The sequence below is a fragment of the Pan troglodytes genome, chromosome 22 (genome assembly GCF_028858775.2).
Source record: "Pan troglodytes isolate AG18354 chromosome 22, NHGRI_mPanTro3-v2.0_pri, whole genome shotgun sequence".
Classification (NCBI taxonomy): domain Eukaryota; kingdom Metazoa; phylum Chordata; class Mammalia; order Primates; family Hominidae; genus Pan; species Pan troglodytes.
Window position 1 is genome coordinate 41,935,592 of NC_072420.2, and position 14,341 is coordinate 41,949,932.

The window sequence follows — 14,341 nt, forward strand, 5'->3', positions numbered from 1 at the left end:
AAACCAAATCTTTACCATATCAAGTTTCCCCTATGAATGTACCAGATCTTTTCATTTATTTAGGTCTTCTTTTATGTCCTACTCCAGTATTTTGTAATTTTGTCCAAAAAGATTCACACATAGACTTATTCCTATGTACCTCTTAGTTCTTACCACAAATGAGATTATTTTACATTGCATTTCTTGTGAGTTGTTGGGAATATGGGTATGCAATTTTTATATATTATATATTAATCTTCTATCCAGCCACATTGCTAAGTTCTCCTTTCTAGAAATGGTTTTTAGAGTCGTTTGAATTTTCTATTAAAATAGCCATATAATCTGCAAATAATATATTTTAAATCACTTGTAGTTGTTATATCTTTTATTTATATTTTTTGTGATGCCCTCTGAGACAACATTGAATACAAATGGTGATAATGGACTTTTTGGTCTTTTTTCTTACTTTAAAGAAAATATTTCTCATTTCGTACCATGGAGCATTATGCATAGGATAGGTTTGTGGAATTTCCTTCTCAGTCCTAAATTTAGGGATTTCCAGTTTCTGAAAAGTATTCAGTATGAATGGAAAAGCTTTTTGACAATTTCCACATTAAACATATGCCTACTCTATAATCAACATTCAACATTAAGCATATGCCCACTCTAGAATCCAGCAGTTGTCACTCTTAGGTGTATGCAAAGGAGAAATGAGTATGTAAGTGTGCTGAGACTTAACCAGAAGGTTCATAACAGCTTTACACATAAAATAACTTAAGTAATACATACTTTAGTAGTTACATAAATACATAAAACCATCACTTTTATCAAAATAGAAACATCCCAAAAGTCAACCAAAGGAAAACAGATAAACAATTATTGACTTGCCATTCAGTGGAACACTGCACAGCAATTTTCTTTCTGCTGAAGAGTGTGCTTTTGGATGTCTTTTATAAAAGACTGTGAAAGATAAATTTTATTTTGCCTCAATTCCGAATAACAATTTAGCTATACATGGAATTCTAGATTGCCTGTGTTCCCGTAGTGTTTTGAAGATTCAGTTTCATTGTCCTCTGGCTGTGATGATTGCCGAAGAAAAGACCCTAGTTGGTCTTAACTGTTGTACCTTTAAGGGTAATCTGTTGCTTCTCCTTAGTTACCGGTAAGACTGCTTTTATTTTAAATTTCCAGTGTTCTGAATAGTGTGCTGAAGTTTCACCATGATGTGTCTAGGTATAGGGGATTTTCCCATCGTGCTATACCCTTTACACTCTCTGAATCTGACAACTCATGACTTTTGTCATCAATCTTAGAGAATTCCTAGCTGTTAACTCTTCCACTATTGCCTCATGCACATTCTTTCTAGTCTCTTCTTCTGGATCTCTCATTTCAAGTAATGAGATTTCTCATTATTTATTTCAGGTCCCTTGACCCTTCATTTATGTTTTCCTTTCTATCTTTGCTGCATTCTGTGTAATTTCTTCAGATACATTTTATATTGGCCTAATTCTCTGTTCAGCTATGTTCAATCTACTATTTAACATATTCATTGAGTTTTTTTAAATACTTTTACTTTTTATTATTTTTATTGTTTTTGGATTCTTTAATTGTCTTTGGTTTGGGGGTCTTTTTTTTCTTTTGAGTTTTTCATTTCGATGACTATATTTTTCATTTCTAGAAATTGTATCTCATACTTTTCCAAATATACCATACCTGGGCACAGTGGCTCATACCTGTAATCCCAGAACTTTAGGAGGCCAAGGCAGGAGGATCGCTTGAGTCCAGAAGTTCAAGACCAGCCTGGGCAACTGTGTTAGTTCATTCCCATGCTGCTATAAAGACATACCTGGGACTGGGTAATTGATTAAGAAAAGAGGTTTAATCGGCTATGGTTCTGCAGGTTATACAGACTTCTGCTTCTCGGGAGGCCTCAGGAAACTTACAATTGTGGTAGAAGAAGAAAGGGAAGTAGGCACGGTCTTCACGTGGCCAGAGCAGGGGAGAGAGAGAGAAGGGGGAAGGTGCTCCACACTTTCAGACAACCATATCTTGTGAGAACTCTATCATGAGACAATACTAGGGGGTGGTAGTAAACCATTAGAAACCACCCCCATGATCCAGTCACCTCCCACCAGGCCCCATCTCCAACACTTGGGATCCCAATTCAACATGAGATTTGGATGGGGACACAGTGCCAAACCATATCAACAACAAAGTAATACCCTGTCTACAAAAAATCAAAAGGTTAGCCAAGCATGGTGGAGCATACCTATGGTTCCAGCTACACAAGAGGCTGAGGCAGGAAGATCACTTGAGGCCAGGAGGTCAAGCCTGCAGAGAGCCATGATCATGTCACTGCACTCCAGCCTGAGAGACAGAGCAAGACTCTGACTCTAAATAAATAAATAAATATGCCAGTTAACTTTTCTATAGTGTTGTGTAAAATTTTATTGTGACTTGGATTTTCTTTATCTTCTTTTTAGTTTTTATTTAATTTAAAAGGCTAGGTAATATTTAGAAGGTATGATATAGCACATAGTCCCACTCCCTCAGAGGTAATCATACTAATGCCTAAAGTCCTTCCTTTTTTTTTTTTTTTTCAAGCCTCATAGTCTATTATATGGGTGCACCTAATTTATTTAACCAGTTCATTATTGATAGGCATTTAGGTTGTTTTAAGTCTTTTGTTGTTACAAATAATACTGCAGTGAACATCATTTATATATATCATTTGCATATATGAAAATGTACATCTAGGTTAAATTATTAGAATTGCTGAGTTAAAAGGTATACACATTTGTAATTTTAATGAATATCACTTCGTTACCTTCTATAGAGCTTATACTCATTGATACCTGGCCATACCTTCTCTTGTAATGTAGATGATAACCTACTTGGAAATTTTGGTCATCTGACAGGTGAAAAATGATGATCTCAGTGTAGTTTTAATTTGTGTCACTTTCTATGAGTGAGATTGAGTTTCTTTTCAATGACTAAGGTCACTGTTTGTCCTTTTCTATGAACTACCCACTCATATCTTTGCCCATTGTTTTCTGTTGGATTCTTTTTTTGTATTAATTTGTAGGAACTCTTTATGTAATGGAGTAATTAACCATATGCTTGGAGGAAAAAGAACCTATAATTTCTGTCTCAATTGTACATTTTTAAAACTTTGCTTATGACATGTTTTAGTGTAAAAAATGTTTACTTTGTATATTTAAATAGTTTGATATTTTGCTTTAAGGGTCTTGGGACTACTGTTATCTTTTAAATGGCTTTCCTCACTAAAAGTGTTTTGTGACTTATTCAAGTACTTTCATGTTTGATTTAACTTGGCATAGAATGTGTGGATTAAACTTCTTTCCTCTAGGATAACTACCCCATTGTTATAACATTTATCAAATACTTTATCTTTTTTTTACTTTAAATCCTAAAATTACTGCATACCAAATTCTAGTAAATATTTGGGAGATGTATATCTGTTTCTGGATTTTCTGTACTATTCCATTGATATATCTTATAGTATTAGTTCCTTTTCATTATTCTTTTTTCAGAATTTACAACTCTTCTTTCTTAATTTTTCTTTTCTTTTATGAACTTTTGAGTCAGCTTGTTTAGTTTTTTAAAAAATTGTATTTTAATGGGTTTTTAGTCACTTTAAACACAGCTATGGTATAATCTTGTGCACGTTGTTCTATTTTTCCATCACCGATGGGGAGTTCATCTTGTTTTTGTGTCTGCTGGCTGCTCTCTCATAGTAGACTTTTTTCTCATTTGCTTTGCAATTTTTTGTTGTGAGCTTATATTTAGAGGGAGCACACTTTTTCTTCCAAGAGAGTGCAGTGTGCCTTGGGCTGTAAAGTGTTGCTGTAAAGCAATTTTGCATATGTTTCTGCTGACTGTCCGCAGACCATGAGAATCTTGGGATTTGTATACCAGGTTGTGCGAATTTAGATGCCAGCCACGTTTGAGGTGGAGGTTTAGGGGCTCCATTTCTCATGGGAGAGTTTCTTGCCCTCCTCCCCCAACCTCTTAGCCCCTGAGCTGAGCCAGGCTTCCTTGGTGGTAGAATTTCCCGGCTCCTTTCACCAATGGGCAAGGCTTGCACAGGCATCTTGACCCCAGTGCCCACCTCCTTGGTGCCCAGGGTCAAGTCTCTCACCCCTCCTGGTCATGGGAACCCCAGCCTTAGGGCCCATTTCTGGTTGAGGAATGTCTCTTACTTCTGGACTCAGCTATAGAGTTAAAAAGTTATATTTTATCCTCATTCCTCTTTGTTGCAGCAGGAAGAGGTTCTACCTTCACACCAGTCACTGTTTGAGGACCCCACATCTTTGGAAGCTGCCCTTCTCTCACAGTGTTTGTGTGTGTGTGTGTGTGTGTGTGTGTGTGTGTGTGTTCATGGTCATTTGTGTTTGTCCGATGACACTTAGCCTAAGGGTTGGGGTGGGGGGAGCAGTGAGTGGGAGCTCCTTGATTAGAATCTCCTGGGACACTTTTTCAAAATACACCTGGTCAACATCCTCACGCCCTTTTCCAGCCAAGGCACAGCAGGATGGCGGTGGGTGGGAAGGTGATGGGTATTTTGGAAAAAGTTCCCCAGATGCTTCTCTTATGCTTCCCCTGCCTCTCCTCAGCCCACTCCCACCCCTGCTGAGAATCATTACTGCAGTCAGATTGGCTGGAGGTCAGGGTGTGTTATGGCTCGGGCCAGCGTCTCATATCTGACACGGATACTAGGGACTGGAGCACTTTCAACCGCCTCTGTGTTGCTGGGCCAAGTGTCCTACGGCTACGAAAATAATAGAGTGTTAAAATTGACAACTCTCTGTTATTTTAATGTATCCAAAGCTTATGAAATACCACCCATCTCTTTTTATAGATTGAGACATTTAGCACCCAAGAGCTGTATAGATCTCAGCTTGTACAACTTGAGGCACATGATGGATTATGGCAGCCATTTGACTGTGAATTTTTCTTGCTGCAGGTTGAAAGTGGATCATCTGGTACATGCTCATGTTTAAAAATAGCAAAGTTAGCTGTTAAGGGCAGAGTTTCAGAGATACTCCTCTGCCATCTACTTAGACTATAATCAAAAGATACCAAAGCCAGGGGACCCCAAAGGTGTAGATCAGGCTGCTCTGTTTCTCATTTTACAGAAGAGAACACTGAGGGCCCCAGATTTTCTGTAGCTTTCACATGGTTGCAGAAAAAAAATCTGGCTCTGGGTCCAGAACCCCTATCCTGAAACTCCAGAATGTTCTTCTAAGTAAACCATGCCTACTCAGAAAGCATCTCAGTACCAGATAATCAGTGTGGCGGGACAGTTCTCATTATTTTGTATGCTATAGGGAAAAAGACCTGACCATTATAATTTTTATCCTTGGTAAAATTATAGATCTTCCACAGGCACTCATTATCAACCAGATCCTGACCTTTCAGAGAAAATACACAATTAAAATTGTAACTCAAGACATTGATGAAAGAGTTAAAAATAACAGTTTAGTAACAGTGGACACTTAGGTAGCACCGATCTTAGCCCAGGACTGTACTAAGTGCTTAACATCTATTAACTTGATTGTTCTTACAAGACTGACTGGTAGGGGCTGTTATTACCTTCATTTTATAGATGACAAAACTGGAGGGCAAAGAAGTTAAGTAACTTGGCCCAGATCACACAGCTTGTATGTGGGAGCTAGGATTGGAACCCCAGAAGTCTGGCCCCAGGTTCATGCTCTCACCCACTGCATACAATGGCCTCTCATAAATCAATCCAGTATAAAACATTAGAATCTGCTTTAAAACCATAGAATTAGTAGCGTAAGTAATAAATGCAGAGACCGTGCAGTGAATGGCATTCCGGGAAAAAGCCCCCAGAAGGAATTTTAAATCAGCTTTCGTCTAATCCTGAGCAGCTAGTTAGCAAATATGAGAATACAGTTGTACCCAGATAATGCTTTATGTCTGACCATCTTAAACTGGCGCTGTTTTTCAAAAACTTAAAAACAAAATCCATGACTCTTTTAATTATAAAAGTGATACATGTCTACTCGGGAGGCTGAGGTGGTGGGAGGATGGCTTGAGCTCAGGAGTTTGAGGCTGCAGTGTGCTACTATCATGCCTATAAATAGCCGCTGCATTCCAGCTTGGGCAACATACCCAGGCCCTATCTCAAAAAAATAAAAAGTAATACATCTACATTGAAGAAAATTAATTTTATTGGGTTTTTTTGCATTTTTATTATACACAGCACATATGAAAAAATGGGTATGAACTCAGGCATTCAACTGGAAGAACAGTACTAAATCAATGTCCATGTAGTCAGCGTGACTGAGGTTGGTTTGTTTTTTCTTTTTTCTTCTCTTCTCTTCTCTTTTCTTTTTTTTTTTTTTTTGAGACGGAGCTTTGCTCTTTTTGCCCAGGCTTGATTGCAATGGCGTGATCTCAGTTTACTGCAATCTCTGCCTCCCGGCTTCAAGGGATTCTCCTGCCTCAGCCTCCCGAGTAGCTGGGATTACAGGCGTGTGCCACCACGCCTGGCTAATTTTGTATTTTTAGTAGAGATGGGGTTTCTCCATGTTGGTCAAGCTGGTCTTGAACTCCTGACCTCAGGTGATCTACCTGCCTCGGCCTCCCAAAGTGCTGGGATTACAGGCATGAGCCACCGAGCCCGGCCTCGGTTTTTCTTTTCTAATCTCAATGAGATTATAACAGATGTGCTATTCTTTGACATGCTTTGACTATCTTATTCTTTTGACTTTTTGAAACAGCTTTGTTGGGATATAATTGGTGTAAAATAAACAGTTCATGTTGAAAGGATACAGTTTGATAAGTGTTATATGTGTGCACACCTTGAAACCATCACCACAAACAAGGTAGTGATCATATGCATTGAGCTGTTTTCCCTGCCTCCCAGGTCCTGTGGACCCCGTGCCATTCCCAGGAAACCCACTGACCTGCCTTCTGTCACTGTAGACTAGTTTGTATTTGTTAGAATTTTATATAAATGAAATCATACAGTATGTATTCCATTTTGTCTGACTGCTTTCACACAATAAAATTATTTTGAGGTTCATCTATAATGTTTCATGTTCAAAAGTTCATTTTTATTGCAGATCAATTAGGCATTATAGTTTCTTTATCCCCATACACCTGTTGATGAACTTTTGGATTGTTGCCAAGTTTTGGGTTTTTTGGCAATTATAAATAAAGCTGCAATCAACAATAGCATGCAAGTCCTTGGACATATATATTGTTTTTTATTTCTCCTGGATAAACACCTAGGAGTAGAATCGTTGAGTTACATAACATGTATGTTTCACTTCTTAAAAAGCTGCCAAACTCATTTTCAAAGTTGGCTGTATCATGTCACATTCCTGCCAACAGTGTATGAAAGTTCCAGTTGTTAAACACCCTCACCAACATTTGGTATGGTCAGTATTTTCATTTTAATAGGTATTAATATTTAGCGGTCTCATTGTGGTTTTAATTTGCATTTCCCTAATGACTAATAATCCTGAATAGCTTTTCATGTGCTTTTTTGCCATTCATGCATCTTTTTAAATGAAATGTCTTTTCAAATGTTCTTGCCCATTTTTGTATAGGGTTGTTTGTTTTCTCATTGAGTCCTCAGAGTTATTTATATATGAAGAATACAAGTCCTTTATCAGAAATTTGGCTTGCAAATATTTTTGCCAAGTCTTTTTAGTCTGTTAATATTTTCTATTAAAGAGGAGAAGTTCTTACTTAATTTTGATAAAATCCATTTTTTTTCCTTTTACAAATTGTGCTTTTGGGTACTATAGCTAAGGAATTTTTCGCCTAACCCCAGGACACAAAGATTTTATATATATATAATGGAGATGGGGTCTTGCTCTGTCACCAGACTAGAGTACAGTAGTGTGAGCATAGTTCATTGCAGCCTCCATCTCCTGGCCTCAAGTGATCCTCCTACTACAGTCGCCTAAAGTGCTGGGATTATAGGCATGAGCCACCACCATACCTGGCCACAAATGTGTTGTTTAGTTTCCAAATAATTAGGGATTTTTCCAGAAGCTTTCTGTTATTCTAATTTAACCTCAGTGTGGGCAGGGAATATAGTTTTTATGAATTGAATCTTTTGAAATTTATTGAAACTTGTTTCATCGTCCAGAATATAGTCTATCACAGTAAATATTTCTTGTGCTCTTGAAAACAATGTATATTCTGCTATTATGGGTGGATTAGTTTATAATAGTTAGATCAAGTTAGTTGATAGTGTTGTTTAGGTATTCTATATCACAACTTATTTTCTGTCTACTTGCTCTATTATTGAGAAAGGGATATTGGAATTTCTGACTATATTTGTGGATTTGTCTATTTCTCTTTGCATTTTCATCAGTCTTGTTTTATGTATTTTGAAACACTGTTATTAGGTACAAAAACATTAGGATTTTTATGTCCTATTTATGAAGGAAACAGTTTATCGTTATGAAACTACTATATTTACTTCTAGTAATTTTTTTGATCTGTATCTATTCTGTCTAATAATATAGCCACTCTGGATTTCTTTTGATAAACATTAATATGATAGTTTTTTTCCATCTGTTTAGTTTTAACATTTTGAGTCTTTATTTTAAAAGCGAGTTTCCTGTAGGAAGAATATACTTGGATCTTGCTTTTTATCTAATTTACTCTGTTTTTTAGTTGTGATGTTTAGGCCAGAGATCCACAAACAACAGTCTATAGGCTGAATCCAGCATGTAGCTTATTTCTGTATGGCCTGTGAGGTAAGAATAGTTTTTACATTTTTAAAGGGTTGAAAAAATCAGAAAGAAGCTAACCTAAAAAGCTTAACATATTTACTATCTGGCCCTTTACGGAAAAAGTTTGCCAAATGCTGGTTTAGACTATTTATATTTAATGTATGATTGATATGTCTGTGTTTAACCAGTAACACAACAAAGAAAACTATTTTTCTTTTTGTCTCATTTGTTACATTTTTTCCCTTTTTTCCTTTTTTGCTGCCTTCTTTTGGATTATTTTCTATTTCTTTATATCTCCTTGGCTAGTTTATTAGCTATAACTCTATATTGTGAAATTTTAGTGGTTGCTTTAGGATATGTAGTGTAAATTTTTTAACTGACCACAGTCTACCACTTCATATAGTCTAAGAGCCTTACAACAATAGACTTCCATTTCTTGCCTTTGGTCCTTTGTGCTATTGTCATCCGTTTTATCTATGCCTATATTATAAGCCACCCAGCACATTGTTATAATTTTTGCTTTAATTGATTATCTTTGTAAATATTTAAAATTAAAAGTAAAGATTTTATAACTACTATATAGTTCCCGCTTCTGGTGTTCATCATTCTTTTGTGTAGATTCAAGTTTCCTTCTGATGTCCTTTTTCTTCTGCTTGAAGAACTTTCTGTAGCGAAAATCTGTGATGAGTTCTCTCAGCTTGTGTATGACTGAAAACATTTTTATTTCTTCTTCATTTTTAAGATATTTTTGCTGGGTATAGAGTTCTCGGTTGACAGGGCTTCTTCTACCCCCCCAGTACTTTAAAGATGTTACTCTATTGTCTTCTAGTTTGCATTGCTTCCAACATGAAATCATCTATAATCCTTATTATTATTCATTTGTACATAATATTTCTTTTTTCTCTCTCCTTGCTTTTAGGAAATTTTCTCTTTATCACTGGTTTTCAGCAGTGTGCTATTATAATCTGTCATGTTTCTTGTGTTTGGGGTCCTTTGGGCTTCTTGTGTCTGTGGGTTTATAGTTTCATAAAATTTGGAAAATTTTTGGTTTTTTCAAATATTTTTTGCCTCACAATCCCTTCTTCCTTTTGAGTACTCTGATTACATGATTTAGCAGCTTGATGTTGTCCACAGTTTACTGATGTTCTCTCTCTCTCTTTTTTTTCAGTTTTTTTCTCTGTGCTTCATTTCTATTGTTTTGGTTTTTTTAAAATTCATTAGTCTGTTTTTCTCAGTGTATAATCTGCTCTTACAACCATCCAGTATATTTTTCATCTCACATATTATAATTTTTATCACTAAAATTTGATTTAGATCTTTAATATCTTCCGTGTCTCTATTTAACATGTTTAACATTTTCTCTGGCATCCTGAGTAGAATACAGTTATAATATCTTGATATCCTGCCTGCTAATTCTATCATCTGTGCCATTTCTTACTAAGTTCCAATTGATTGATTTTTCTCCCTATTATGAACTGTGTTTTCCTGCTTCTTTGCATAATTAGTGCTATAGAATAAATGTTTATGTCCTGCCAAAATTCTTATGTTGAAACCTATCGGGGGAACCTGCTCCCGATAATTCAACGTTATTTCACGTAGGTTCTTTTCTATTTCCTTAAGTGTCAGCCGGTCTGAGAAATAAAGGGAAAGAGTACAAAAGAGAGAAATTTTAAAGCTGGGTGTCCAGGGAAGACATCACATGTCGGCAGGTTTGTGATGCCCCCTGAGCTGCAAAACCAGCAAGTTTTTATTAGTGATTTTCAAAGGGGAGGGAGTGTACAAATAGGGTGTGGGTCACAGAGATCACATACTTCACAAGGTAATAAAATATTACAAGGCAAATGGAGGCAGGGCAAGATCATAGGACCAGGGCGAAATTAAAATTGCTAATGAAGCTTTGGGCACGCATTGTCATTGATAACATCTTATCAGGAGACAGGGTTTGAGAGCAGACAACTGGTCTGACCAAAATTTATTAGGCGGAAATTTCCTTGTCCTGATAGGCCTGGGAGCGCTATGGGAAACCGGGGCTTATTTCATCCCTTATCTGCAACTGTAAAAGACAGACATTCCCAGAGTGGCCATTTCAGGGACCTACCCCTAGGAACACATTCTTTTTCTCAGGGCTGTTCCTTGCTGAGAAAAAGAATTCAGCGATATTTCTCCTATTTGCTTTTGAAAGAAGAGAAATATGGCTCTATTCCGCCCGGCTCTCAGGCAGCCAGACCTAATGGTTATCTCCTTTGTTCCCTGAACATTGCTGTTAGCCTGTTCTTTTCTCAAGGTGCCCAGATTTCATATTGTTTAAACAATTTGTGCAGTTAACGCAATCATCACAGGGTCCTGAGGTGGCATACATTCTCAGCTTACGAAGATGATGGGATTAAGAGATTAAAGTAAAGACAGCATAGGAAATCACAAGAGTATTGATTGGGGAAGTGATAAATGTCCATGAAATCTTCACAATTTATGTTCAGAGATTGCAGTAAAGACAGGCGTAAGAAATTATAAAAGTATTAATTTAAGGAACTAATAAATGTCCGTGAAATCTTCACAATTTATGTTCTTCTGCCATGGCTTCGGCCAGTCCCTCTGTTCGGGGTCCCTGACTTCCCGCAACAGAAACCTAATCTCCAAGGTGATGATATTTGGAGTAGGGAGGAAGGTGATTAGGTCATGAGGGCAGAGCTTTTCTTTGTAAATGGAATTACTGCCCATTATTAAAGACGGTCCAAGAGAGCTCCCTTGTCTCTTCCACCATGTAAAGACACAGCAAGAAGATCATTATCTACAAACCAGGAAATGGGAGTGTAGATTGACTGCAGGGTGCATCCCTCTGTTCTCGGTGTTGGCAGGCTCTTGTTCATTGCCTTTCTTTTTCAGTGCACTTAGGAAAGCCATATCATGACAGAATCCACATTAGCAAGAAAATGCAGTCACTTTGCAAAGTAATCAAGCCTGTTTTCCTCTGATTTTAAAACCATTCTTTTCAGGTCATTATCCCATTGTTATTTTGACTTTTTCTTTCCTCAATCAAAAAGGGTATTATTTGGTAGCTCTGAAGATCTTGAGGCTTTAGTTATAGAAAAATCAAATTCTTAGCAGTGTTATTTTCTGGTGCCAAAATATTCATTTCTGTGATTAAATATAGGAAAAATGGGCAATGAGGCCTATTTCTTTTCCGTATTGCAAGTAAAGCTTAAGATCCCATATTCCTGAAAGGGGCAGAGAAGCCTAGTGTAGGCAAAGGAAGTCTACGGATAATCCACAAACTGGCTTTAAGAAATCATCTCAACTTCCTTCTTGCTTTGAAGTTATTCAAGAGTCTCTAGCAGAAGTCACCGGGTGAATTTTAACTGTTTCTCTTTTGTCACCAGTGATGTCATGAATTAGGTGTTGCATTCACTTACTGCTCCTGGCTGTTGATGAGACCTAGGATAAGAGTGGGGCAGGGAGGGTCTCTCAAGCCAGCCTGACCCCGGGAGGTCTCACAACCCACTAAGACTATGAGTCAGGCTGATATGAGGTCCCTATCTGTTGTAGAATCCATGGTAGAGAGTGAACTCAGGTTGACTCCACCAGGGAAAATTCCCCATGACATAGGCAGGTCCAACTGAGCTTTCTGCGGTAAATTCTCCTTCTCTTTCTCCTCTTTTTTCATCTCCACTGAGGAAGCACAACCCACACAGCTGTTATGACCAGGCGCTGACCTGCACTCTCACCTGTGTAGTACTGCAGTGTCGCTGGCCTTCCATGAAGCACAGGGTGCTTCCATATGTGCCCTGCTGCAGTTCCCCTCCACACCTAGGCTCAGTACCCACACACCTTAAAACATGCCGTCATTCCAGTTTGCAGGGACTGGACCCCCAACGGCACGCTGAGCCGTGACCCCACTCAGTGCTTCCTGAGCTGTCTAAGCCACTGGGACCTCACTGGACTTTAACTGTGGTTTAATGAACCAAGGGGTTCTGTCTGTGTCCAATGTGAGAGGTGGACTGCTCATTTCACAGCTGTGGATTTTCCCTTTCTGTCTCCCCAGAAATTGCAGGTGCTGCAGTGTCTGAAATTTCCGGGCCTTTCTCAACAGAGGATGTAGCCAGCAACTGTGTCCCCGCTCAGTCTTTGAGCGAGCCCATTTTGTGGATTGTGTCCTATGCGCTCATGAGCGTCTGTGGAGCCATCCTCCTTGTCTTAATCGTCCTGCTGCTGCTGCCGTTCCGGTGTCAGCGTCGCCCCCGTGACCCTGAGGTCGTCAATGATGAGTCCTCTCTGGTCAGACATCGCTGGAAATGAATAGCCAGGCCTGACCTCAAGCAACCATGAACTCAGCTATTAAGAAAATCACATTTCCAGGGCAGCAGCCGGGATCGACGGCGGCGCTTTCTCCTGTGCCTACCCGTCTTCAATCTCTGTTCTGCTCCCAGATGCCTTCTAGATTCACTGTCTTTTGATTCTTGATTTTCAAGCTTTCAAATCCTCCCTACTTCCAAGAAAAATAATTAAAAAAAAAAACTTCATTCTAAACCAAAACAGAGTGGATTGGGCTGCAGGCTCTATGGGGTTCGTTATGCCAAAGTGTCTACATGTGCCACCAACACAAAACAAAACCAAGCCTTGGCTCGTTCTCTTCTCTCTTCAATCTCTGGAAAAATAAGTACATATAGTTGATAACCCCTCTTAGCTTACAGGAAGCTTTTTGTATTAATCGCCTTTGAGGTTATTTTCCGCCAGACCTCAACCTGGGTCAAAGTGGTACAAGAAGGCTTGCAGTATGATGGCAGGAGAATCAGCCTGGGGCCTGGGGCTGTAACCAAGCTGTACCCTTGAGACCTGGAACCAGAGCCACAGGCCCCTTTTGTGGGTTTCTCTGTGCTCTGAATGGGAGCCAGAATTCACTAGGAGGTCATCAACCGATGGTCCTCACAAGCCTCTTCTGAAGATGGAAGGCCTTTTGCCCGTTGAGGTAGAGGGGAAGGAAATCTCCTCTTTTGTACCCAATACTTATGTTGTATTGTTGGTGCGAAAGTAAAAACACTACCTCTTTTGAGACTTTGCCCAGGGTCCTGTGCCTGGGTGGGGGTGCAGGCAGCCTTGACCACGGCTGTTCCCCTCACCCAAAAGAATTATCATCCCAACAGCCAAGACCCAACAGGTGCTGAACTGTGCATCGAGCAGGAAGAGTTCTATCCCCAAGCTGGCCACTATGACATATGCTTACTCTTGCTTAAAATTAATAAATCATGTTTTGATGAGAAAAAACTATTCTATTTCACTAGCTTAGTTGTCTCTTTTTCCAAATCTTCTCTGGAAGTAGGTTGGCTATTACCCTGTTGGGAAACAGGGAAATGGCCTGATGCCCCTATTTCTGACCAGCTGTCAGGGAAGGAAGATGCAAGATGTGCAGAAGACACAAGGTAACGTCTACTTATTCCCGTGCTTCGAAACCGTGTGTTTCCCTTTGCAGAACTGGTTAGCCTCAAGCATACCCATCCAATCAGCTTAAATTGTTTAGCAGTTGACCTCTGTGCTTCTTCCTTTGGGGGTGTTTAATCTTTGGTAACAGGTGTGCAGTGGTAGCCTTATTTCGGGGGGCAGTCCCTACTTTCTGTCACTTATCG

At 38.9% G+C, this 14,341-nt stretch overlaps 1 protein-coding gene across 3 annotated transcripts in view; it reads left to right on the forward strand.

Annotated features, from left to right (window-relative positions):
* Positions 1–13,985, forward strand: part of BACE2 (beta-secretase 2) — a 109,130-nt gene extending 95,145 nt beyond the window's left edge. For all 3 annotated transcript variants that reach the window (XM_001171642.7, XM_024352386.3, XM_024352385.3), the window contains one exon: positions 12,763–13,985. In XM_001171642.7, coding sequence (XP_001171642.1) covers positions 12,763–13,016 — 254 coding nt within the window. In that variant the 3' untranslated portion in view covers positions 13,017–13,985. The remainder of the gene's footprint in view (positions 1–12,762) is intronic.
* Positions 13,986–14,341: the final 356 nt, after the last annotated feature.